This window comes from Diadema antillarum, unplaced genomic scaffold (assembly GCF_040938485.1).
Source record: "Diadema antillarum isolate AM-2024a unplaced genomic scaffold, OU_Dant_1.0 seq00000908_RagTag, whole genome shotgun sequence".
NCBI classification, from domain to species: domain Eukaryota; kingdom Metazoa; phylum Echinodermata; class Echinoidea; order Diadematoida; family Diadematidae; genus Diadema; species Diadema antillarum.
Genome location: NW_027271765.1, coordinates 8,894 through 35,293, shown reverse-complemented (window position 1 = coordinate 35,293; position 26,400 = coordinate 8,894). Strand labels below are relative to the sequence as shown.

Here is a 26,400-nt window from a genome sequence, read left to right as displayed (position 1 = left end):
GACAGCAAACACAGAGACAAAAAAAAAATCCTTCACAATCACATAAAGGTTATCACAATGATCATTACAACCACTTGATCAAGTTGTTTTTTTTTTTTTTTACTCAGGCTACAGTACAAATTTCTCATATTCACAAAGTTTAAGACACTTCGACAACATTTTTGAAGTTTCCGATACGAACTACGCATTCTTCATGCTATTCCATCCACGGAAGTCCTATACATAGCTTGATGAGACACAACATGTCATGTTGTTTGAGAATTGTAGATTCTACTCCACGGATAAAATGTTTTGCAAGTTACCAATAACCACACCTCTGGTTCTCGCTCCGGAATAATGCACCATCTGTTCAGAGAGGTTCAGCAGGATCGAAGTTGCAGAAGAAAATCTACAACCACGGTATATGTCAGTCTTTGTGGAATACCAAGCCTTCCTGTGAGTGACTTTTGATGGTGTTTTATTGTTTGTTTGTCCGTTTGTTTGTCGCTTCTTCAGTCAGTAGTCGCGCTCACTGTCGGCACTTGTTGGTTCCTCCGCTGTGGCCCCACATCCTCGCTACCTGTCTCCGGTCCTACACGCGTGTGCATGCGGTTTTCCTTAACTCGAATGACGATATCGCGCACCTCCGTTACCACGGGGACGACTATGATGAAGATGCCGGCCACGAAGGCCCACGTCTCGGCGAAGTAGATCCAGCCCCTGAACTGCCCTTTGGAGAGGATGCCCAAGGCGCTCATGACGGCCGGCCAGATGATAACGATGCCGCCAGTCAGGCAACAGCCCAGGATGAGTGCCGTCATGTTCGCCTGTCGGAATTCTGTCAGCATTTGGACCAGCGACGGTCGGTTGTATACCAGTTTAACCTCGGATACACCGAACTCTCTGTGGTTTAACAAAAAACAGACAGGAATCTCTGAAATCGATGAATATCAAGTTCACTCTTGGGCTACTTTTCCTACTGGTATATCTCCTTGTCTTTTTTCCCCTGACGATGTGTCTTGTTGTTGCATGGAATACTCCTGTTTCGACACTTGTAACGACCTGAATTCCCATGTTATACAGAAATGATATGCCTACAAACAGCAATTACATTGTGCCCAGGAAAACAAATGTTAACATCAACATATCAGTAAAATGAATGTGGGGAGGGGGTTCGCAAAGTGAAATTGCGCGTTCTTTCTTACTTGACATATAGTTCGGGCCACGGGGAGAGTGGGTTGTCGATATCGCGTGTCTTCTCCCAGATCTCGGCCTTCTGCTCTTCGGAGATATTCCTGTTGGTGACGAGACTGATGAAGATGCAGAGTAGGGCGCCCGAAAAGATCGACCCGAGGTTTCCAATTAGCATACTCACCGAGAAATACTCCCCTACCCACGTCAAGATGAGACAGAAGAGAAAGGGGGAGGAGGGTGGGGAAAGAATAAGAAGAAATGACAATAACTATCCGTGGAGATATTTATAGATGTACGATATCTCATTTTCATGCCAAACTCCAATACCAGTGCATGAGAGATTCAATTTTCTGAAGAAGATTGAAATATCTCTCTTGTCATTTTCTATCTCTCTTGTCATTTGAAAGTGTGCATCTCGACTACCGTTATCATTATTACTTTGTATATGTGTGTATGTGTGTGTGTGTGTGTGTGTGTGTGTGCATGCAAAAGTTCTGACGCACAGATCATGAGGGTCATAGGCTCTCAGTACTTACTGGGGATGAAAAGTTGGTATTTAACCATCGATATCCATGATCCAACATAAATGACAAAACATGACCCGCAATGGTGACAGGAAATTAACTCCTTCAAAGTTAGCTAACGCAATAGCCATTAAACGCAAGTAATAAAAGCTTTCCGGAATTGAATCAAATCTTGACTTTATGAAAGTGGGGAATAACGCGTTGATTAAAGTGTCATAACAACGTACCAACGGTCATACACGTGAGATTGGTATATAAGCAGCGAACGGGGCTTTTGAATGACTTACATGAACTGTCCAGGAACGTGGCGAACGACACGCCCCTATTGAGCACTGACGAGGCGACGAACCACGTGATCAGACCGCATATTACACCAGTGATGGCGCCCGTCATCATAGCCACGCCTGTCAGTCTGGTCCAAAACATACTCAGCACAATGGGCACGACGGACGAACCGATCAGGATACCCATGAAGTTATACACCACGTTCAGATTCAGCTTTACACAAGAGAGACAGCCCAGAAATATTGTGAGTTAAAAGGTATTACAAGTTTTACAAAAAGTTCAGGGCGACTAGTCGTATGCTAAGGTAGGCATGCACATCCTTGGCCAAAATAGGTCCTATTAAAAAAAAAACGAACTGAAAAAGAAATTCGTTTTCGAGTACGATGCTTGTCAACTAATGATTGTTTGTTTGTCTCATTTTCCATCTGACATGATGGCTGGATAGCCCACACTCAGTTGCACTAACTGGTCTTCCATGGGGGTCTAGTTGTGTTATATACGACGTTACTAATATCTATCAGAGAGACAGTCTTTATGGCTACGATATGTTCAGTGTTGTGCACCTACAGTAGATTTCTAACAGCATTAATAGAATTAGAAACGGTTGTACAATGCAGGTCTGAATCTGTCCATTATTTCTTTTCCTCTTTATAAATGATAATAACTCTTGTACGTATACCTGCAGGTAGTCGAATATGAGAGTGAGAGGCACGAATGAGATCGAGACCCAGACCAAGCCCCAGTCCCTCTTGTCCAAGAGCAGCTCCAGGTAGGTCCGGTAGGTGCCGTGGGTGGGACACTTGAAGTTGGGTTTTAGCGCCCTCTTTGTCTGCTCTGCTCGAGCCCTGCGTCATCGAGAATGTGTGCGTGAAAAAATATTAATGACATATTCATTCTTCCGTACTTTGTTGCGTGCGTGGGGGGGGGGGGGGTGGGGGGATGAAAGGAGGCACTTTCCCCCACTGTAACCTCGTCCCTTTTTTCCTTTCCCTTTCTTTTTCAAGAAGGCTATTATCTGGTTTATAGCCTAGCACTACATGCAAACATGATGCATAATTTATCTACAGTCAATAACCATAGCATTGAAACTCCATTATGATAATTGTCTCCATCTCCCTGATTATGCTTTTGTAAATTTGATTGATTATTATGATTATATTACGGCTGTTATGGCAACAGGGGTCATAGCCCTGAAAGGGAAGAAAAGTATCGCTAATGCGTGAAAAAGAAAATACTGAAAAGAAGGTCGAAGGTCTTCCGGTATTCTAATTGCTTGAGTCTGTTGAAATAACTTTCCTCTGTACGCCTCCCTTCTCAAATGGTGCAATGAGAAATATTTAGCGTGTAATGCAATAATGCAACGATGTAATATGATGGCAGTTCACGCACCGAGGCTTGGTTGATCGTCACAAAAGAAGTTATGATTACAATTGCTGTGTTATTACAATGTATGTATTTTTTTTTGTTGGTAATTGTTGACAAGGTAGTAAGAATTTTTGATGTAATATTTATTTCGAAGAAGTATGAAATAAATTGAAATTGAAATTGAAATTGAAATGAAGAGATGAAGTGCCTCATTGACATCTGGTATTATAATGACGATGCAAAGCGTCATGTGCATATTGCGAACAAAGTCATTAAACATATAATGATCAGAAATGGCGCGCGAATGACTCAGACGTGCTTGCATAGAACGCTCAGCGTAATCAATGTTGGCAATGTTCTTCGTCATAGCAATATGACTAGTTATGATTCTCACCAAGAGTGCAAACACAGTCATGTACGATCAAGGTGAAACGAACTCTTGTTTTGTATTCCCTCAACAATTTCTCCTTCTTCTTCTTCTTTTTTTTTTTTACTAGAAAATGTACATCCTGTCCCCTTACCCAATAATTCATCGTGGGTGGAAGGATTGTAAAATGCGTATCTCACGTCTGGGGCGCGCACATTGCCCAAACGACCGTGTAATTTCTGGGAAGGATGTCAAGCATGTATGGCGTTGGACTAAAATGTGATGCATCAATGTGCCACCCTATCATCACGCGAACATCGCCGCCTATTGATGTATATGGGGATCGGGGTGACATAATCGAAACAAATTTCCATGCCAACCGCATCATTCATAAGCTTGTACGGCATGCATTTTGTGGTGCCTCCTGTACTGACGTCTTATGTTGATTTTTTTCCACATCTGGGCGAATGGAAGAGTCGGAATTTCTTCTTCTTCCTTTTTGGTTGTGGCGTACATACAGCAAGTAACAAGTAACAGCCTTTGTCATTTCTATTAACGTGTGCACATATATATTGTTTCCCCCTACTATTCTCTAAAACGAAACAAAACAAAATAAAACAAATATTCCTGTTGTTTTCGATATTTTTCATCGTGTCATGCATCTTACATTGCTGGTGACCGCATAATCATTATGATCATAATACCATCATGCAGATATCTCGTCATATTAATAGACACAATTAATGCAATGTAAAATTCTCACCAGTATTAGCCTACTGAAGCACTTTCTTATTTCCTACCCAAGTTGGAATGGAGATATATGATTAAGCGATGCTGTAAAACATCCCAGTTTAATCAACATAATTCCGCGGAATGAATTACGGCTCAAATAGCACTCCAAGAGCGACGAAAAACCGCAATTCCTCATGAGATTCCATAACCCTTAATGTGACGTACAGAAAAGTTGATTAGCTATAGTTTCATTTTGTGCGGTCAAAAAAAGGTCGTTACCCTCTGCTGATTACGCATTAGATGATTATCATCTGGTGTTTGAGGTAGGCCTATCGCTACGACTGTATTCATATGCTTCGATACCGTTCAATTGACAGTAGCACCAACCAGACTTTAAACAAAAGCAAAAACATGAAAACAAACACAGCAATAGCAATAACCATCAATCATGCACCGGAGCTTTTTGAGGAATTAAAAAAAAAAACAACGATGTGAAAGTGTCTGCGACACCATGCCCTGTCGGCGTTCCACCATAACACGATGTGTGACTAAAACGGATGATGCCATTGAATGACAACCACTGCATGGTGACAAGCATGGTTTGTACAGCACGCATTGGGGTGATTCATCAAGTACATTGTCAAGTACTCTGATTCTTATCTCTTTTTTCTTTAAGCCTCCTATCTCTTAATATGTATTACATACCTATCATTTGTTTTGCTTTAATATTAAACCTTATTCTCTGTTACCAAAGAAACTGAAATGTCCATGCCCTTTTCGAAAAATTAAATAGAATTTGAACTGAACTGAACTGAATTGAATTGAATTGAATTGAATTGAATTGAATTGAATTGCTGTCACGCTCTCTGAATCCGTCATTAGCAACTCCGCCCTCTATCTCGTCTCCTTCTCTCTACCTCTTTCTCACTTTCCACCCAGAGATTGACGGCATGCAACAAATGACTTCATAGCTGTATATATCACTTTTGTGATCTGTTGAACACAACCTTGTGATAGTTTTAATGCAATAACAGTGAAGTGTATATTCAAGTAGGCCTTATATGTAAACCATGTCCTATATATTTTGGAAACAAGTGATAGCTTGGTCACAATTATGGTTTGCATTATATAGTTTTTTTTTCTTGTATTTCTTAATCATACAGGCATACCCCGCTTCCCTTATTTAGTACCATTAAATCACCTGGTCTGAACTTGCTTTTTCTTGAGAAAAAGAAACGTTCTCCGTTTCTTTTTCACAAACACTGACTATCCGGGTATTACAGCCAAACAAGCTTGTTTTCATGTAGTTCCCATCATACTTCCCTTTGTACAACCCCACTTCGATTTCGACCAGTTATCATTATAATTATTGTGTTATTATCATAAATTATATGTATTTTTTGTATATTGTTGACAAGGTAAATAAAAAAGAACTTGTGCTATTACTTTTGATGTATTTTTGACATACGAAAAGGGCGAAAATGAATTGAAATTGAAATTGAATACTCACATATTCATAATATGCATACATGACATACATGACCTATTGTATATACACCACCATAATGTTTTTTTTTTTTTTTGTATAATGAATGCATAAATTGTTGGCTTTGATTGAAGTAGTATGCTGAAAAGGGACATAGAATACGATGATTAAGAATAGATGGAGTGTGAAAGCCAGAAAAATTGTATATAATAGAAATGAGATTCATGGATATATACATTCTTCAAATTTACTAGTAATTCATTCATAGTCTTGTAAAGATACCACATTCTGTTTTTAATATAAATGTATTGCAGATATGCATTCCGTGTTTCATTTTATACACCATCTATCTTATTTTAGATGTTCTTTTGCTTTCAAACAGATCACTCAAAATACATGAACATACATACGTATTATTGTGTATACATGTGTTGATGAATTTAGAATTTTGGAAGAAGCACATAATTACAAATGAGTAAATACAAGAAAAGAGCCGCGAATGAGAAATGCATTCAGAAATATCTTCACGTATATGCACACACATGCTTGTAAACAGGCATGATACCACACGCACAAATAAACACACACACACAGCATGGCATTAACGATGAGTTGCCATGTGTGTAAGATGGCGCCATGTACTCAACACTGATCTTTATCATGTTTATGGGAAGTAAATGTATCCGGATTTCCCATAGGCCAATCGCTTTGAAGCCACCGCGCCGCCATCTTACCACGCACATCGCAGATACAATAATGATTATTGCGAACGGATCGAGCTTACGACGTCACGTGATCGGTTTCTGCTGGAAAATGCGTGCAAGTATCCATAGAGTGTGCCCGGTAATATGGCGGCGCGGCGGCTTCACTTGTTTGTACAGCGTGAATGGGTCAATAGGGTATCCAGATACGCCTTAGAGAGATCTGGGAGGGGGGGGGGGGGGTGTTTCACGCAGAATCTTAATAAGTCGAACTTAAATGTTAAGATCTACTTAAAATTATGGTAGGTCGTTTGTTTCTCTTTTCAGTTGTATCTAATATCTTTAGAATCCACTTCAAATTGTTAGCAAAATTTATACAAAAAATATGTTGTTCCTCATCCTATTTTGTTAATTAATGCCTGTACATGAATAAGTCTACAACATTTCCATTCTTATATGAAAGTTCGAATATTGTTGAAGTCACACACAGCCTACCATGATTTCAAGTTGATCTTACGATTTCAGATCGACTTAAATTCTTTGTGAAACATCCCCAGTGGTACTCACCTATCGTCCGCGTGACAGCTGCCACAGTTGGTCATGCTCTGGCAGTCACATTGGTCCCTCAGCGACGCCATCCTCCCGCGGGACTTGCCGCACAGGATGCAGGCGTTGCTGTCGGTCATCCGCCGGAACGGCTTCAGGTGGATCTGGTAGCAGTCGTAGACGAGGATGGACGTGATCGCCATGACCTCCGCCGACCCCGTGGTCGTGACAGCCATGAGGATGAGGATCACCATGAGGATCTCACCGCTCGTTCCCAGCAGCTCGTGGGCAACTCTCGGCGAGACAAGACCTGCAATGACGAATTTTACATTTTCTTGAATAATAGAAATTAGTGTTGTAGGCCTATATATAGCAACTCAATCATAATAATTGCACAGTTCAACAAGAATACAGGCCTATACGAAACATAAGTGTTTTGCGCATTGAGTGCGAGCTTGATCAAATACATGCTGGTAACAATTAAACAAGCGTACATTTTCTGTTACGCAATGGTTCTACGTGACCATGATTGTAATGATTATGATCATGATCAAATAATCATATGCTACATCTGTGTATATAAAGGGAAAGTAGAATATTGCCCAAAATAAATGTTTAACAATTACCACGTGTCACTTCAATGTATGCAAAATGGTGAGACTAATGTCTACTTTTTTAACAATTACAAGTACATCTCTTAATAAACAATTACGTTCTTGAATTATCAAGATTACTGACAACAGTATTTTTAATGGGTAGAATTTTGGCAGTGAAAAATGCTTCATGTAACTATCACTTGAATCATTTAATGAGGGGTGAACGTTATGTAATTCTTATTCTCTTATGTAGTCCTTTTTTCAGTTTTCCTTTGTTCCAAACCTGTATGTAGGATTAGAGCGTCCGACACGGAGAGGTATAGATGAACCTATACTCAATCATTTAGTCACAATTACCCTGCATCAATATTGACATACAAATTGGCAGACATAATCATCATGCGATGTTTATACTAGTTTTACTTAGTTTTTTACTGGTCACGTGACTCGACGTGTGATACCAACCTTCCGCGATTTCTGACGGCGAGAGAAGCTCCGTCCCGTAGTGGGTGTTGAGGGAGAGGTAGCTCAGACCCATGGTCGAGGCGAAGGTGAACGGGATGGAGAACCAGACCAGCCCGCCGAGCAGGAAACCCCACATGCCTTCCCGAGGCTTGGCCGCCACGCTGCTCTGCCAATACGACTGGTCCACGAACACCGTGCCGAAATTTCCTAGCGATGGATTCGATTGGAAATTTCAGTGATGAGATTAAACGTGTTAAAGCATGGATTTGCTAGGGGTTGCGGAGTTGAAAAACAACAACAATAACAAGTTCTTTTCACCGAGAACAGTGATTGACAAAAGTGTTTAGCTATGCATCACCTGATACGAACCTAATCAAAATCACTGATGTATTGCTTGTCAAAAACAACCAAACAAATTTGCAATTCAGATCAGCTGAGTCTAGCCATTTTGATAAAACCTTTTCATTGATATACCTGGCACTTCTCTGACGAGACGGTATATTGTTCTAAAAATTGAAATCAGTGTAGAATCTTAATTTGTCATCTTTTTTTTTTTTTGGTCTAAAATTAATAGTCAGCACATGCATGATGAGAATCAGTGTACGCCACAGCTCCAGTTATGGTATTGTATCGCAGACACCAGAGAAATCTTCAATCTTGCCATGAAGCCTATATACAGACGTTTCAGTATCTGGATGAAATCGTTGTTGTGGGTTTCCCACCATAAATCGATTCCAAGACGCATGAATTATGGAGTCATGATATAACTCACCGACCAAGTTAATGACGCCAAACATGATTCCTTGTGGAGAATTGAATGTTAGGTAACTCCTGCCAAGATTCGCCTGTGGTCCCACAGTACAGTTAAGTAAATCGTAAACTGCATCAGTTGTCCCTGTCGAGAGAGAAAAAAAGCAGACAAACATAGAAATAGAGAGAGAGAAATAACACCAACACAAACCGCAAAAAAAAAAAAAAAACAGAGGAAAAAGAGAGAAAGATGGAAGGACGAGAAAGAAAACAAAATAGAAAGAACAAATATTGCAGAGAGACATTAATTTTTTGAACAAGTATGACATAATTTGTCGTCTGTGGTGTGTGTGTGTGTGTGTGTGTGTGTGTTTGTGTTTTTGCATTGTTCATAGATGACTTCGATGTAGAACAGTTAACTGATCGTTTTATCCTGTATGAATAATGTTCATATATGTGACACATTCTATGGTGTGTACATCACGCAGAACATTTTCCTGTTTCACCATGCGCATTGATCCTTGAAAAAGACTTTGGGGAATGAAAGAGAAGCGATGAGTGGTACGTTTAGAGAGAGGGGGAGGGAGAGAGAAAAAAAGGAGCAGCAGTTTGCCCTCGCACCATTCCGTCCTTGTGCTTTTATGCTGTTGCTATTGCGTGTATATGTTAAGGGGGGGGGGGTATTTTCCCGTCTTGTATGGTGTTAATTGAAGCACGTGTGCGTACGCATGTATTTGTATAATTATACTCCCAAAATGCAAGCAAATGAGCAAGTATTTAGCATACGGCCGAGTAATCTAACCGAATTTCCAAAACATCAGAATAAAGGGGCATAATTGGGTTGAGAAGACCGAATTAAGGCTTAACAGAACTAAAGGGATTTTCCCCCTCAATCGTAAATAAATCAAATTTGCTGTCCTCATTTTCACTATGGCAAACACGAATGCCCTGTTACTCTGTCTTTCAGTATGCACGCACAACTCGCTCAAAGACTGTAATTGCAGCCTACTGAGTGTAATTTGAAAGTAGAAAAAGCACGTATTCATATCAGGCATTGTTCCATCGTTTGGAGTGAGTGTCTCACGTAGTGCTCTCAATCGTGTTTATACAAAATGGCTGTTTACCCAGCGGGGAGTCGCTCTGGCCCCCGACACCGTTGAAGGTGATGAGGAGGAAGACGATCATGATGATGAAGATGATGCTGGTGTTGAAGTAGGAGAGGTAGAAGGTGGCTCCGAGCCCGCCGATACTCGTGCTCGCCCCGATGATCGCCGCGAGACACATCGCCGACATCTCCAGCGAAAGTTCTTTCACCAGCGAGCTTAGCACAGCGCATCCTCCTGCCGGAGGAAAGAAGACGATTGAAGTTAAAGTTTCACAGAGGATATATAGAGGACTCATTCAGACACTCTTACTTGAAATGAAATACAAATTTGTTCAATAGAGGGGCACTTAATGGCGTCAGACCCACAGTAGTCTGTTTATAAGCGTTTAAGTGATTCCTTATTGGCCACGTACCATTCGAGCTGGACATTGAAAAAAGGTCCACGACCTATACACTCACGAGTCATACAGTCCACGAGCAAGACACCTTGTATAAACAGGCCCACGAGTTAGACACTTGGCAGAGAAGGGCTAACGCATAGCTCGTGGACTGTATAGCTCGTGATGGTAGTATTTTACTTCGTGTTTGAGCTCGTGAGCGCTGTAGCTTAAATAAATACATGGGCAATCTGGTTGTTTGAAGAGTATTACTGGGGAATCGTTTTGACAAAAAAAAAAACAACAACTCTCATCATACAGACTAAACATAACGCCTATTCAATTCAATTCAATAGTTTATTTATTTCCATCATCACAAAGAAAAGAAAAGAAAAAAGTTGACATAATCCAAAGTGATACAATTTTTTTTTTCATTTCTCTTCATTTCACTTACTATCTAGCCGAGGGCTGTATGACTTGTGAGCTGTATAACTCGTGGAATGTATTATTCGTGGGTGTTTAGCTCGTGACGTGCACCCGTAGAATGAATTCCCACACAAACAAGCAAACAGCAGATCTTGTCTATTTTTTTAAAACAATTATAATTGTATGTTATAACAGTATGTTATTTATACTTTTATGTAGGTGAGGAGTATTTTCATTATTCCAATGATGGTAACAGAAAGAAATATGATTCGACGGTTATATTGATGACAATAGAGGTTGTAATGATTACTATGTTTTTGAACTTCAATCACCATCATCACCGTAGTTGTTTATTTCATTCATTTAATTTTATTTCATTTCCGACAATAGAATAAAATACAAATGACATTTGCATATAAAAAAAATTGAGTATAATGTGACTTTTGCATATTCAAATGAAATTAATGCAGATCATTTTTTTTTACAATAATTAAGACAAAACATACTTGTAGCTTAAATAAATACATGGGCAATCTGGTTGTTTGAAGAGTATTACTGGGGAATCGTTTTGACAAAAAAAAACAACAACTCTCATCATACAGACTAAACATAACGCCTATTCAATTCAATTCAATAGTTTATTTATTTCCATCATCACAAAGAAAAGAAAAGAAAAAAGTTGACATAATCCAAAGTGATACAATTTTTTTTTCATTTCTCTTACACTCGTCTGATAAAGGATTTTTTTTTTCAATACAATATAAAGTATATTATACACGAATGATGTCGTAAAAAAAAACAATGCACTTTGTCGTGGCAACAAAAATAGTAAATAATCACAAGCTCCGAAAACAGTGTTCCACTAAAAAAGCCACGCTTGTAAGACGTGGAACACTGGAACAAAACAACAACAGCACCAATTTGTTATACCAATATATTCATTTTAAATTCTTCTATATACTATTGTACATTTTACTCATTGATATAATGATGCTGGTGTGCCAGGAATATTGAACGGAAAGGAAGATATGCAATCGGCCACAAAAAAAAACAACATAACGACGACAACAACAACAATAACACAATACACAGAAATAACATAGAAGTTACAGAGCACATCAGGTTGAAGATATTAATCTCTGTATCCCAGTTACCAAGGATTCTCTATCAAAGCGCCTGAAACGCACTACATACGATAAAGTAATCAGGGTAATGAATAAAGCATATATTCCAGTATAGTTACTTTCACCTTGCATGATCAAAGTGGGAGACACTTTATTAGAATTCCTGAAAACTGTATTTATGTATAAGTATGCTTATCTATTCATTTATATACACCGATATATATATATATATATATATATATATATATATATATATATATATATTATATGTATATATAATTATATATATATATATATATATAATTATAATCATATATATATATATATACATATATATATATATATATATATATATATATATATATATGTTGAGATTTCACGTACTGGCTCCTCGAAGAAATGAAGAAACAAACTGGTAATGCATTATGCATTTTCGGCCAATAAAGCGTGAGTTTATTCGACTCAAATTTTTGGCGTCCTACGCCTTCTTCAGGACTGTCAAGATTCTTGAAGAAGGCGTAGGACGCCGAAAATTTGAGTCGAATAAACTCATGCTTTATTGGCCGAAAATGCATTACCACGGTTTGTTTCTTCATTTTATATATATATATATATATATATATATATATATATGAGATATTAGGACAGAGAAAGCGGTGGGTAGATTTGAAATTATTTTTCCTCTTATTGTTCCTCCTTTTATTTGGAAAAAAGTGCAAGAGTTTATAGGTATATATATATATATATGTATATATATGCACATATATAATTATTATACTTTCATCAAAACTGACGTAATGAATTTGTATTGAATGCATGTAGTACTGGAATATATATTGAGTTCTTTCTGAGAAGCCTTTCATACTAATTCGTGGCAAACTTCTCGGTATCTTGTTGTGAAAGGACGTGCAGCCTTCTGCCTAAGTTTACTCTAGGTCGTGTGAAGTAGTTGTATACAGATAAATGAATAAAAGTTTAGTCCAATAACAGCAATTTCGACGCTGCCTGCAAATGTATATTAAATGTAGACTTGTAAACGGTATTTTTCCCATCTTCACCATCCGTCCTTATCAAAACACGCGATTAGTCATGGCAAGGTTCACACAGGGTTACTTTATCCTTGCAAGTACAATGTAGATCCTAATCTAAAGGCTGTTTGTCTTAGTAAAATAAGCATATATCTCTTGGGCATGATATAGCGGCAATCAACAAACACATACACCTCAAAATCCCAAACAAAATCTATCAGTCTCGCTTTTAACAAACCAGAATGTGATTGCATTAGTGTTGTTTGGTCTATCCGCCCGCTCTATCATTTAGACCCCTTAATCAGTTTAGCTGTAACTTCCACTGGGTGCACATTCACATTATACTTTCTGATCACGAATTCTTCACATAGAATTTAGTACCGTGTCCACCGTTCTGTACCTATAACGAGTAGTTACGGACTTTTTGACATTTACATGGACAAGATTTTAAAACACAAGCACACACATGCATCAATGTTTTAGAGATTGTAATTTTTTTGTGCTTTGGCTAAACACGTTTCATATAACCGTGTGTAATCCCTTTTGATGAAAATGTGGAAATCAAATTAATAAGATCGAGACAATCAAACAAGTATGTCAGTTGATAAGGATTAGAACGTATGGGATATAATGAGACAGAAAACAGTTTACAGATTATCACAATTTCTCTTTCATTTTGATTTGATTTTTATTTTATCTTATTCCTGCATTTGTAAAAGTACGACAAAAGTAGATAACAACGTAACAAACAATTTTCCAAAGTAAATCATATAATGGACAAAGAATGAATATATCATGTATAATCATGTACCTATCATAGAATACAATATACGTAAATTGTAGACATGCACGAACACCAGGAAAAAAATTTCGGTCATATAAATGGTCATTAAGATTGTGGCATGGACGCAAGTGTTCCTACTCAAGGTCAACACAGTGATTTTGCTAATTGCGGTTTGATTAAAAAAATCTGATATCAGATAATTATCATTACGCGTTTGATCTTTGTAAAATGAGGTCATTGCTGTCTCTGTGTGCTCTCGTGATAATCATATAGAATCCTGTCAAGAAATATATTGCAACCGAGTAAAAGCGTGCTCCGTCCATGCCAACATCTCCACAGATCCACCACTGCTATTAAGTGTTAGGTGTAAATGGGGGGGGGGGGGGGGGAGGGGGAGGGTGTATATTTCCTCACGTACTCTGTCTTTCTTACTGCTAAGGCAGACGTGCTTGTGAAATATGTGGATCAACATCATCTTACCAAAGGTCCCTCGCAACAAGATCCTTAATTACAAATAGTTTGCCGGATAAGGGTGCCCTTGATTGACGGTGTCGCATTGTTTTTTGTCATCCCCGACCCCCCCCCCCCTTTTTTCCCTTTTACTGCCAAGGTCGCGATGCACTTACACAGATTAATACTACTAGAGGTCTGTTGGTCCCCATAGGAGAGTGATAACAACATTTTGTTACCGCAGGTTGCCAGGTTAATACTCGACCACACCCTGATCCATTAAGCTTAGCTTGGGTATGTAACCACGTCATTGGCTAATTCGGTAGCATCCTATTATTATCCAAGTGGACTCATCAAGTATGAGACAAAACAATAATCATGTGAATATGCAAAATGTGCTTGCGTTATCTTTTATCAAAATAGCATGTGGAAATGTTTGCGTCACGTTCGGACAACACAAACAGTTCTGCAATTATTGCTTCCAAAACCCCCAATCAATCCATATTGGTCACTGTCAAAAAAAAGATTTTACTGGAGGAGTACGAATCTATATTTGTGCGTTCACTTTATGACTGCTCCACGTACTCTGCATCTGAACACAGAGAGAGAGAGAAATACGTGAACACACACACACACACACACACACACACACACACACACTAATATCATGTATATATATATATATATATATATATATATATATATATATATATATATATATATATATCGAAGAACTTCGCAGCCATTTCGTAAGACGCAAATACGACCCACAGACCGTAGATGATGCCATAACAAGAGCAAAACAAAAACCCAGACCTGAACTCCTCACCTACCACAAACGTAGAAAAACACAAAGACCAATCTTCACAGTCACGTACAACAGAGCCACGGAAAAAATTCCACGCATCATCCAACGGCACCTCTCAACACTACAGTCGTCATCATCACTTCAGAAAACTTTCCCCGAACCCCCTCTCATCTCATACCGCCGACCGAGATCACTCCGTGATATCTTAGTTAATGCAAAAGACCCGAAAACACAAACACACCACCAACACACAGACATCCACCCTCGCTCTGGCTTCTACAAATGCAAATCAAACAAATGCATCCTACACAAACACATTACAGAAACAAACTCATTCACAAGTACCACCACAAATCGCACATACCCCATCACAGACTACATCGATTGCAAATCAACCTGGGTCATCCATCTACTGACATGTACACTCTGCAAGAAGCAATACATTGGCAAAACAGAAACCACACTCTACACACGACTCAACAACACTCGCTCAGAAATACGAACATTCAACACACAATCAAAACACCTCCCATACACAAGGCACTTCAACCTCCCAGAACACAGCCTGAACTGCTTACAAATCACTGCCATTGAACTAATCAAGAAGAAGACCCGCCCTGTGATTCTAAATCGTGAATCCTACTGGATAGCCACACTAAAAACATTACAGCCAAACGGCATCAATGTTGATCCTTAACCAGCAGACCATTAACTGCACATGCGCAACAATGGGATGCGCATATGCAACCATACGCCAACTTACACATACACACACACACACACACGAACAGACACACTCAACCCACACGGACACCGCCGCAAGCCTTTATATCCGCCATTAATAAGGTAAATCCTTTTTTTATTATGTGAACCGTTCACATTCTGTACCTTATGTAATATTCTGTTATATGTTATAATACAACTGTATGTATATGAATGGTTGTGGTATATTAGTATTATTTACCTCATTATACGATAGCCAGAAGATGACGCGTGGATGTTGTACTGTATTATATAGCCACTTACGTCTTGCAATGCTGCCACATGCTATATTATCGTCGACAACATAAAAATGTCTAGTTTGATATTATTACAGTCGTCTGTCACACAACACATAAGATGAGGATACTGAATTGGTGTCTTTGTTATATACCTTCACCTCAATTAATAACACGAGTGTGATATGAAATGTATTCAATAATATGCAATTGATTATGTATATGATTATTGGAATATGTTATATACAGCTGTAATTACGGATTGATTGATTACACAGTCATTATAGACTCACGCCAGTTAGATTTATATTAGTATATATATATATGAATATATATTTGTTAGTGTAGCCATACGAGTGAGTCATTTTTGTATCGTTAGAGCCCTGATGAAGGTCCGTTTGGGACCGAAAGCTCGGCGGCAATAAACAGACACGTTGACCTAGCTACGTCCACCTGGCTCTTCTTTTCACACTGAATGCAAATAATGAAGGCCACACACTGGTACTGTAAATGGTCGATACCCCTTCTCACAGTCTATATATATATATATATATATAATACATGTATATACTACATGTGTGTGTGTGTATATGTAATCATATCCATTTATAAACAATGCATATACGACGTAAACAGGCTGCGAACTCTGAAACAAAATTATGAACTGAGATAATGTTAAACTGTATCAAAGGTAATATAGGTTTTCAAAGATTTATTATCAATTTCGTCCCGAGAAGCACGTGGAACGCAAATCCTAACTTCAATTTCGTCAATTGTCATTGTAATTCGTTTTTCGTCAAACATTTTCGAAACATAGCATTCAAAATCGTCAATTGTCATTCAAATTCATCCCTCCCGCTGACGGATCGCAGAGTGTGAAGATCAAATTCGTTTTTGTTCACACAAATTCAGGAATTTTTTATTCAAATTAGCCAGATGTTGTCGTATGCGAGACGGTACGTCTGTTTGTATCAGTATGTACTCGGATTGCTTGTGTGTGTGTCTGTATCTGTGGTTCTGTGTGTGTGTGTGTGGGGGGGGGGGGCACTTGTGTGTATGTTAACTCCTGAATGTAAAATGTGAACGGCTACAGAAAAAAAAAAACCAAACATGAATGACAGGGAAATCACACCGGATAGAGATATGAGACGAATATGAATGAGAATTTAACGAAAATGATTGACAAAAGACGAAATCGATCCTGCTGTTTTGAGTGCTGCGAGTGAGACTGCCGAATTTGAACTGTAAATGACGAAAATGTATGCCAAATGACTAAATTGAATGGACTTTGTTTGAAAATGAATGACGAAAGACGAATTTGAAAGTGAGATAAAAATGAATGGGAAAACCTATAGCTAACAACAAATGCTACCGAGATACGAATTGATGGACTATAATCATTCAAAGCATGGTAAGAAGGAATGCCGGCTAATATGGATACTGATATGATACCTATGGTATCTAGATAGTGGAAACTGGAGAAACTGACAGAGAAAGGGAGGGGGAGATAAATAATAGTATTGTTCAAACACATATAACAGAAGGAGATGTATTACTGTTGACTTTGTTCTATAACAAGGTAACTTTCAACTAACTTCACAAAGGGTTTCAGTGAAATTGATTTAATCGGTATATTTTACTCAGACCAGCGGGGATGCAGAGGAACAAAGCAAATTGATAACACAGGGACAGGCACACCCACGACCAGTGACGTAAACAATATCGGTTAGGTAGGAAGAAGTAAAAGAAAAAAAAATCGAGCGTCGAAGAATTTTTGATGCCGATTGTCTGACATTGCCAAAGGGAAATATTTCCGTTTCTCATAAATATTGCTGGTAACTCTGGATAAGAAAGGATGTACCATTCCAGAGAGGGGGGGGGGGGGGAGGTATAAAGACAAGAGAAACAACAGATAGAAACAAAGTGAAGGAGGAGAGATGGAGCTATTTGAGAACATTTCGGTTCGAAATCGGTATCATTTTGATTTATATCATGAAGCATTTCATTTTTCGTTGGGGCGCTGTGGCATGGTGGATAAGACTCCCGACTCCCGATAGGAGGACCCGAGTTCGAATCCCGCCCAGTGCTTACATCCTTGGACAAGATGTTTTACTCACCATGTCCTTCTCGACCCAGGTGTATAAATGGGTACCTGGCAAAGCTATGGTAATAATAATGGCAGGGTCCTCTGGTAGAGCAGTGGCAACACTGAAGAGGCTACCCTTGATAAATAAGACCTTATTATTATTATCATTATTATTATTATTATTGTTATTATTATTATTATTATCATTATTATTTGACATTTGACAGAAAGAGAGAGAGAGAGAGAGAGAGAGAGGGGGGGGGGGGGGGGGAGTGGGGGGGGGGGGAAGGCAGGCAGACAGACGGAATAAAGAGTAAGTGAACGAGAGATTATGAAAAGTCACCTAGCATGAGCATTGCCGTGACGATGATGTTGGTGAGAATGGCGAAGGCGCAGAAGACCAGATGGGTGCGGTTGCCGAAACGGGCTTGGATGACCTGCAGAAAAGTTTTGGCGCCGGGCGCGCGTGTCTTCATCTGCACCGACAGGCAGGCGAACAGCAAGATTGGGATGCTGGCCCCGGCCGCGTACCAGAAAGGCCCGCTTATGCCATTCTGCGTGAACGGGCGAAACAGGAGATAATGAAACAGAGATGGTTACCATAGTGATAGCAATATATATATATATATATATATATACATATATATATATATATATATATATATATATGAGGGAGGAATGTTTTATTGTAACATGCACACTGAGGGCTGATACTGTGCTTTGAGTGGATATAAGAAGTGTATCGACTACCATTCCTTATATTGATATATAAAATAGCATACATACTTATAATACAGGCCGGCAGTGCACGACAAAAGTTATAGTGCACGCAAAATATAACGATTGCAAACGATAACCCACTATCGATTTGATATCGGTTTTGCTCCCTCATTTTAATCATCGAGTACTTGAATCCCGCACCTTATCAACGCGATTGCGCCCCAGCCGCGATATGTTTTGCTCGATATTATCGTTATTCTCAATTCTCGCAGGCTGGCTATGCCAGCAACTTGTCTGTGTGATGGGACTTGACTTTCAGCGGTAGATTTAAACATGGAAGCTGAAATGAACAGGTTCGCTACTTTTAGAGAGACTGATCTATATAAACAGTATCTTAGACAATAAGGACACAAAGGATGCCATCAAATACGCCCTACGAATTTTGGACTCCTACTGTTCTGAAAAAGGAATCAATCCGACGGATATTAGGCCTACTGAGCAAGTCAACCCAAGATTTGTGCCGCTTTCTCCGTACATTCTACGTGGAAGTGCGCCGTGGAAATGGGCAGTGTGTGGTGTGTACAGTATACGCTAAGCGCTCTTTGATCACGCTACGCTATGAACTTTACTACGACATTCACAACACACTCTCGGAATCCGCATGTGCAGCAATGGGGCCTGGCACGAGCCTTGTGTTTAAATCCAGTAGATCCCTAATCCTACAAAACATCATCTAGTCCTGGTCCTGGACCCACAGTGCAGTAAGTAGGGCGTCTAACGTGTTACTGTTTGTTGACCTATTGTAGGGTCAAGTGTTAACTAGCTCTGTTTGCTCGTAAGTGACGTACAGTACAGTGTACGTAGATCTAGTATAAAAACGTTAGGCCAGGACCCCTAGGGCCCTAGGCCTAACCTATCGTAGGGCCTAGAAAACGTTAGATATAACCACGTAGACCCTAGACTCTATAGAGTCTAGTTGAATTTGGATCTTCAGGATTTTGTCTACACAGGTTCAAAGAAACTGGTATTGCTTGTGTAGACACGTGCAAGTGTTAGAAATGATCTAGGCTTATCTTGACTGGGTATGTATGCTATTTTATATATCACATAGTGCATGACATCTTATTGCACTATAACAAGTACCAAGCACCTCCAAATTCTGAATTTGTCGGTGCTTATATTGTTATAGTGCATTCAGCCTCATGCACTATATATATAATAATATGTACAGGGGAGGACTAGACAAATACTTTTTTTCTAATCTTGAATGACCTTTTACGTTTAAAAGCTACTGTATAAGTGAGAAAAGTATATTGTTTGATTGAATCAAGTACATTGGCAAAAGTCAGAAGGAAAACGTAATGACACAGATCAGCATTGATAAAGCATTTGAAACTCTCTTGAACGTAGCGTTAAAGACAATGATGGAGACAAAAATTAGCTTCTTTCTTTATTTTTTTGTCTCTATAATAAGCTTTGTGAGCTTTCACATACAAACAGGAGATACCCTTTAAACAAAACAAAACAAAAAAGTCACCGTGAACTCACCCAAAGATGCATTTTATCATTACAGTGCGTATCAAAAAAAAAAAGTATTTTGAAGGGCTACTATTTCATAATTGTCAGCTATGAAGAGCGCAAATGTTAGTTGTGAAGAAAGGGGAACTCTTCCTCTTTCCATTGATGCCTAATGATGTTGACAAAATAATGTCATGCATGACTGAGCACATGAGCTTTAAAGACAACAATAACAAATTACACTTTTTCCAAGTTTGAGTGTTATCGTGAAGGAACAATGAATGTCTCTCTGAATGGGTGAGATCTATGAAAGTGGTCACAATAACAGGCCAGGGCCCTGTTTTATGAAGAGTTAAAATTTATTATATAGTTGAGTTCAATTGTAAGTCTATGGCAACCTGTGTGATAAGGAAATTTAAAATCGATTTTATCTTTTGGTAAAACGGGGCCGAGCCCGCACAACTGCAAGTTTATGTTTTGTTTACCCTTTTATGGTCCACAACCTTCAATATGGCTACGTTGTCGATAACTTGGTGACTCGCACAAAGGCTACCCCATTAATCACTATTCTCTCTTCATATTCAAGACATGGTGTGTCGCTGCTAGCTGTGTGTTGACTATGAACAGAGCAAATGGACTGCATGGCCGGCGCCATTTCTATTTCTTACGCGCTTCCGGGGTAAAAAAAAAAAAAAAAAGGGGGGGGGGGCAAAGTGGTAACACCTTATGTAGTCCTTTGTATGGTGCAAATTGTACGCAGGGCTTTTTTTCTGGAGACGTAACAATCTATCGAGATGCATTGAGTGCGTATTACCCAATATGATACCGTAATTGAGATAGGGCAAAATCAAAGTTGAATAGAGCATAAGGAGGGTGGGAATGGGAAAATAATACTTAACTTTATTTATAACACCAATGTTACAAGATATTGTATGACAAATATTATCAATATGTGTCTTCCACGTAAGTTTATTATCAATTGTCAATCCTAAAAACTTCGTTGATGGCCTTAGTGGGAATGACCGACTTATCAAACAAGTGGCCATGTAAAAGGTTATGGACCATAAAATGTTGGAAAAAAACAAAAACAAACCTTAACACAAACCCTAACCCTGTAAACGCAAACCTGTAAACCTGTAAACACAAGGCTGGCCTATTTATTTGGCCATTTCCATTGACAGATCTCATCCATCCAGTGAGACATTCATTGTTCTCTCATGATGACACTCAAACTTGGAAATAAACTCAATTTGTTATTGTTGTCTTAAAAGTTCATGTTGTCAACATAATTAGGAATCAATGGAAAAAAGAATACTTTTTCTTTCCTCACAACCAACATTGTGCTCTCCATAGCTGACAATGATGAAACAGTAGCCCTCTAAAGTTGGATTACCTTTTTTTTCTGATACGCATTGCATATGACGCATCTTTGGCGGATCGACGACCTTAAAAGTAAATCATGTTAATTGGATGGCAAGGTATGACCTTCAAGGTGCATGTCAACACATAATCCAGTGTGTCACGTTTGCCCCGTTACCCGGCGATACCTGTTTATACAATACGTAGTTTGAATATATGGAATATCTGGAGAGAGTCCCCCAGCACGTTACAAAACTGCATTAGCATATTGTATGATGATATATAGTAAAACAAAACCAACAACATCAATCTTTTTCTTTTTCTATCTTCTCTTATGCGTGTGTGTATAACAAACTCAAAATTTCCCGATAAGCTTTTATTTGTATCTACTGGTCTCCCAGTCCCATTAGTTATCTCACAGCCTTAGCTCATATCGTGTATATTACTTCGTGTGCGTGCGCCCATGCATGTGTGTATGTGTGTGTGTGTGTGTGTTTGTGTGTGTGTGTATGATCAAGTTGATCAAGATAGCTTTTTTTTTGTATTATGAGATTTATGCAGAAATTCATGTCCCTTTTGTATACATGGTATGACTTGATTGTAAAAAAAAAGAACATGTAAAGCACAAGTGCATGATACAGCTGCTAGTTTTTGTTCATATTGGTTTCATTGTGAAAAAAAGATGATATTGAATGATACTGATATTGAATGAAATAAAGAATATCATTTAAAAAAAAAATGTGTGCACAAAACGTGTTTTCCCCCTTGGTTTGCTCGACCCCCACAGTATCTAATCACCCACATACGCTGTAGAGCACACAGATCCTATAGTCCTTACCAAACATATTCATTTTATAAACATTGTTAAGTCGTTAAGTCTTGCTTACTTGGAGCTGGTGTCAAGCTATGTGAGGATTTGCATTCATTGATTCCACATAATTATAAAACAAAAAATGTCACCGAGAAGAAATTCAAAACCACTTCTCATGGTAAAATCAGAAAAATAAAAATGAAAAATACACGTGCATGAGAATGGGATGTTGGGCCAAATTCCCTGCGTTATAATTTCAAAAAGCGGGTTATAGTCGCAAAGTATAGAATGACAACAGTCAACAATCTGAATGATATCGGGTTACAATCAAAACAAAAGTGGCAGATATTTGACATTCTGACGGACTAAGAAATTTGAATTTCGGTCTAATCTTAGCTGAGATCAAAGGCATTGGAAAAAATAATAAAAGATTTATGATGAAAATAATCAATCAATAAAATTAATGATGCATATAAGTACCAACAGGAATTGACGGATAATTAATCAAACTATTCAAAGTAAACAATTAGTAAAGTAATGTATTTTCTCCTCATTCCTAGATTTTCACTAAACAAAAGCCCAGCAATTAGGTCTGGGGTCTTATATGCTGCCTCGATATCTAATCTCACTGGGATGTCACATATCAAACTTCAGGTGATTGAAAAAAAAAGTAAACAGGTTTGATATAAGTAATTTGTTAGTGTCGAAGACCGAACAAGTTCTCCACTGATTTTAGTGCTGTGCGCACTTTCTCCAACAAAAGACGAGTCTTCATTGCGACTAAAAAAGTTTGCCAGAAGTTTACTTCAAGCATGCCCGACTTTTAATAGCAGCCACATCCCAACATTCCTCTCAGTATCGAGTTGAAAATGTCGATGAGGAATAAGGCAAATGAAATATATGATCGAGTGTAAGGATTGGAAACCTCTGTATAATGTCTGACTGCATCATATACAGCTGTCGCGATCATCCTCCTTTTCCAGCTCGGAGAAACGTTCACGTGTATCAGCAGGCGAGCGGATCCTTTTTTATAAAACATGCCTTCATGTTTTACCAATGTACACCCATTCAGGCTATCCTTCGCCGAAGCGGCTCTTGGCAAGGACTTTGTTTCAAGCGTGCATGTCAATGAACGCAGCATAGCAACAGCAGATGAATGCCATGAAGGTAAACCCCCACCGTCAGTGGTAGATTACAAGACATCGTTGGGAAAAAAAGACAAATTCAACAAACATCCATCATCATGCATTTAGTTTATCCCTGGAGTTGAAGATTTTTGTATCAATTCCTGCGTTTTGGGCAGGTGTCTGTGGTCACACCTTGTGACACTTTGCTTACATCGCACTAGGAAATCAGTATTCATGATTCTCCTACAGCATCTGCAATCCATGAAAGAAATGTGGTATATGGAGCGGTATGGTATGGTATGGTATGTCATGGTATGGTATGGTATGGTATGGTATGGTATGGTATGGTATGGTTATTCATGTTAATTTGTGGTATAGTATGATATAGTGTGGTATAGTAAAATATGGTATGGCATAGTATGATGTGGTGTGATATATTAATCATGGTATGAAGAGGTGTCTCTTTGAGACGCAATGCATTATCAGTCATTAGGATTGACTTTACAGCCATGTACGCAATGCGCTTTAGACAGACAAAAAATACAGTACGATACACTACAATGAAGAACGATAAAGTAAAACGCAATAGAGTAAGCTATTTATGCCTACTTCAAGTTTCAGAAACAAATTTACCACGAAAGCAAGGTATCATTAATAAAGATCATTTTTTTTAATTTCATTTTCACCATAATGAATGGTCCGTGTGCTTTGCAATGAACTCTCAATTCCCCTTGCTTCCACCGTTCCATGTTGATAATGTTATGAATGTATTTTCCACTTTTGGGTTGGAAGTTCTTTCAGCAGGTTTTGATTTTTCCAGGGGGTCCAGTATATTACATTAGAAACATACACTCCAGGTACACAGATAATAACAGTGTACAAAATGAAAAAAAAAAATAAACGCATAAATCGAGTCAAACGTATCGCATTGATTTACAAAGTCGAATTTGCAGTAATGTCCAAATGATACACACACATGGTGCTATTGGGAAGAAAAAGATAAAAAGGTCTCACGAGTATAAGGGATGTGATTGCAGATAAATTAACGGCGGCTGTGTAGCATAACCTCCATCGAAATTTGGGATATTGCATTGACCTCGAGAGTCCTTCCCGAAAGGAATAATGTATTATTCATACATGTTCATAAGTAAATTATGTTCATATAGTATATATATACCATTAGAATCAAACTTCATTTTCACACTTTTTTTTTTTCACCAGAATGTACAAAGAAATGAGTGAAATTTGACAAGCGTGTTGTTGAAAATGTACACAGCCAGCCAGGAATAACATGTTCATGTCTATATGATCAGTACCAATAAAAGAGACATACAATCGTATTTATACACTCTGCGAAAAGGTGGGAATACATAATGTATCAATAATTCATATGGAAGGCAGCCGAGTATGGCACGATATATCAACTCACCTGAGTAGCTACGGTGGTCGATTGCAAGAGAGTGGCGGCCCAGGTCCATTGCGATACGATCGTGGTAGCCGTTAGACCAACAGACACACGTCCTCCAGCGTCAAAACTGACGTCTAACATCGCCTTCAAAAGAAGAGAAGATATATATATATATATACAAATAGATATAAAGAAAAATAGACATACAAATAGATAGATAGAGAGAGAGAGAGAGAGAGGGGAGGGGGGAGAGAGAGAGAACGACAGGAAGAGACACAGGCATTTAGAAGGAAAAAGAACATAACAGCGTAAACGCGTCAGGCTTGGAAATGTAAGTTTTGCAATGTTCCGTGCGCTCACTTCTTTCAATTCGTCACTTTTTTCAATTCAGTTCATTTCAGCTATCATTTATTTCCATCCAACAAAATGGCAAAACAAAATAGAAGAAATACATCAAAAGAATATACTGTTTCATCAATTGTCAGAAAGACATAATGCTGTGTGGTTTGTAAAGTATATAATGGAATATGATCATGAATAATTAAGTTAGATCTTGATGCTAACAAGTTGTTAGTGCTGGGGATATTTAAAGGCCTGTTTAACATTGTCATGACTTTAATGATATTGCGTTCCTTTTTGGCATCTATCATCTCCTTCAGAAGAAGAATATAGTCAATACCTATCATAGATGCTAGTAAGGGGTATGGTTAAGAACAAAATGCGTTTGGAATTGTATACAATGCCTGATCACAATTCTTTCAAAAATACAAATTACGTGACTGAATATAATACAATATCGCCCTACATGCCTATAGATACTTGTGTAGGCAACTTTCAGAAGGCATTGTCTTTGGGACCGTTGAAGTGAGTTTATTCAGTGTAATTTTAGCTGCTGCATCACATCTACTTTGTTTTTGCACACACTTTGTATGTCGGTCGTGTATGAGCAATAATTATCATAAGCATATTGCTTGTTTGATTTCAAAGTGGTTCTAGCAATGTATCATTAAAGTTCAAAAACTCTACTACAGTGAAACCCCGTTATAACGAGGTCCGTGGGACCGGCGATATTACCTCGTTATAACCGGTACCTCGTTATAACCGTACGCATCAAAAACAAAGAAAAACATAAGCACGAAATCATACCCGTCAATCAAATTTATAAGAACCTCCTTTGCGTTGTTATTACACAATATGAATCGTTATTATTGAGACAATAAAGGGAAATTATTTGTGAATTGATTCATAAAAAAGACGGAAAAGTGGGGGTGAAATGCGATA

General features: G+C 38.5%; 1 protein-coding gene across 1 annotated transcript; it reads right to left on the bottom strand.

Annotated features, from left to right (window-relative positions):
- Positions 1-491: 491 nt before the first annotated feature.
- On the bottom strand, positions 492-25,260 carry LOC139741183 (uncharacterized). The gene is made up of 10 exons (XM_071651775.1): positions 25,141-25,260; positions 18,520-18,730; positions 10,115-10,330; positions 9,013-9,135; positions 8,241-8,447; positions 7,201-7,489; positions 2,662-2,827; positions 1,985-2,195; positions 1,185-1,368; positions 492-882 (listed from the first exon to the last, which is right to left on the bottom strand). Exons 1-10 carry the CDS (start codon positions 25,258-25,260, stop codon positions 492-494), a joined length of 2,118 nt encoding a protein of 705 aa, XP_071507876.1.
- Between the last annotated feature and the right edge of the window lie 1,140 nt (positions 25,261-26,400).

Coding starts and splice junctions, on each gene's coding strand:
- LOC139741183 (XM_071651775.1), bottom strand. CDS start 25,260: ATGTTAGACGTCAGTTTTGACGCTGGAGGACGTGTGTCTGTTGGTCTA. Junction 2,196..2,661: donor TCATATTCGACTACCTGCAG/GTATACGTACAA, acceptor TCTTGTGTAAAG/CTGAATCTGAACGTGGTGTA. Junction 1,369..1,984: donor CACGTTCCTGGACAGTTCAT/GTAAGTCATTCA, acceptor TGACGTGGGTAG/GGGAGTATTTCTCGGTGAGT.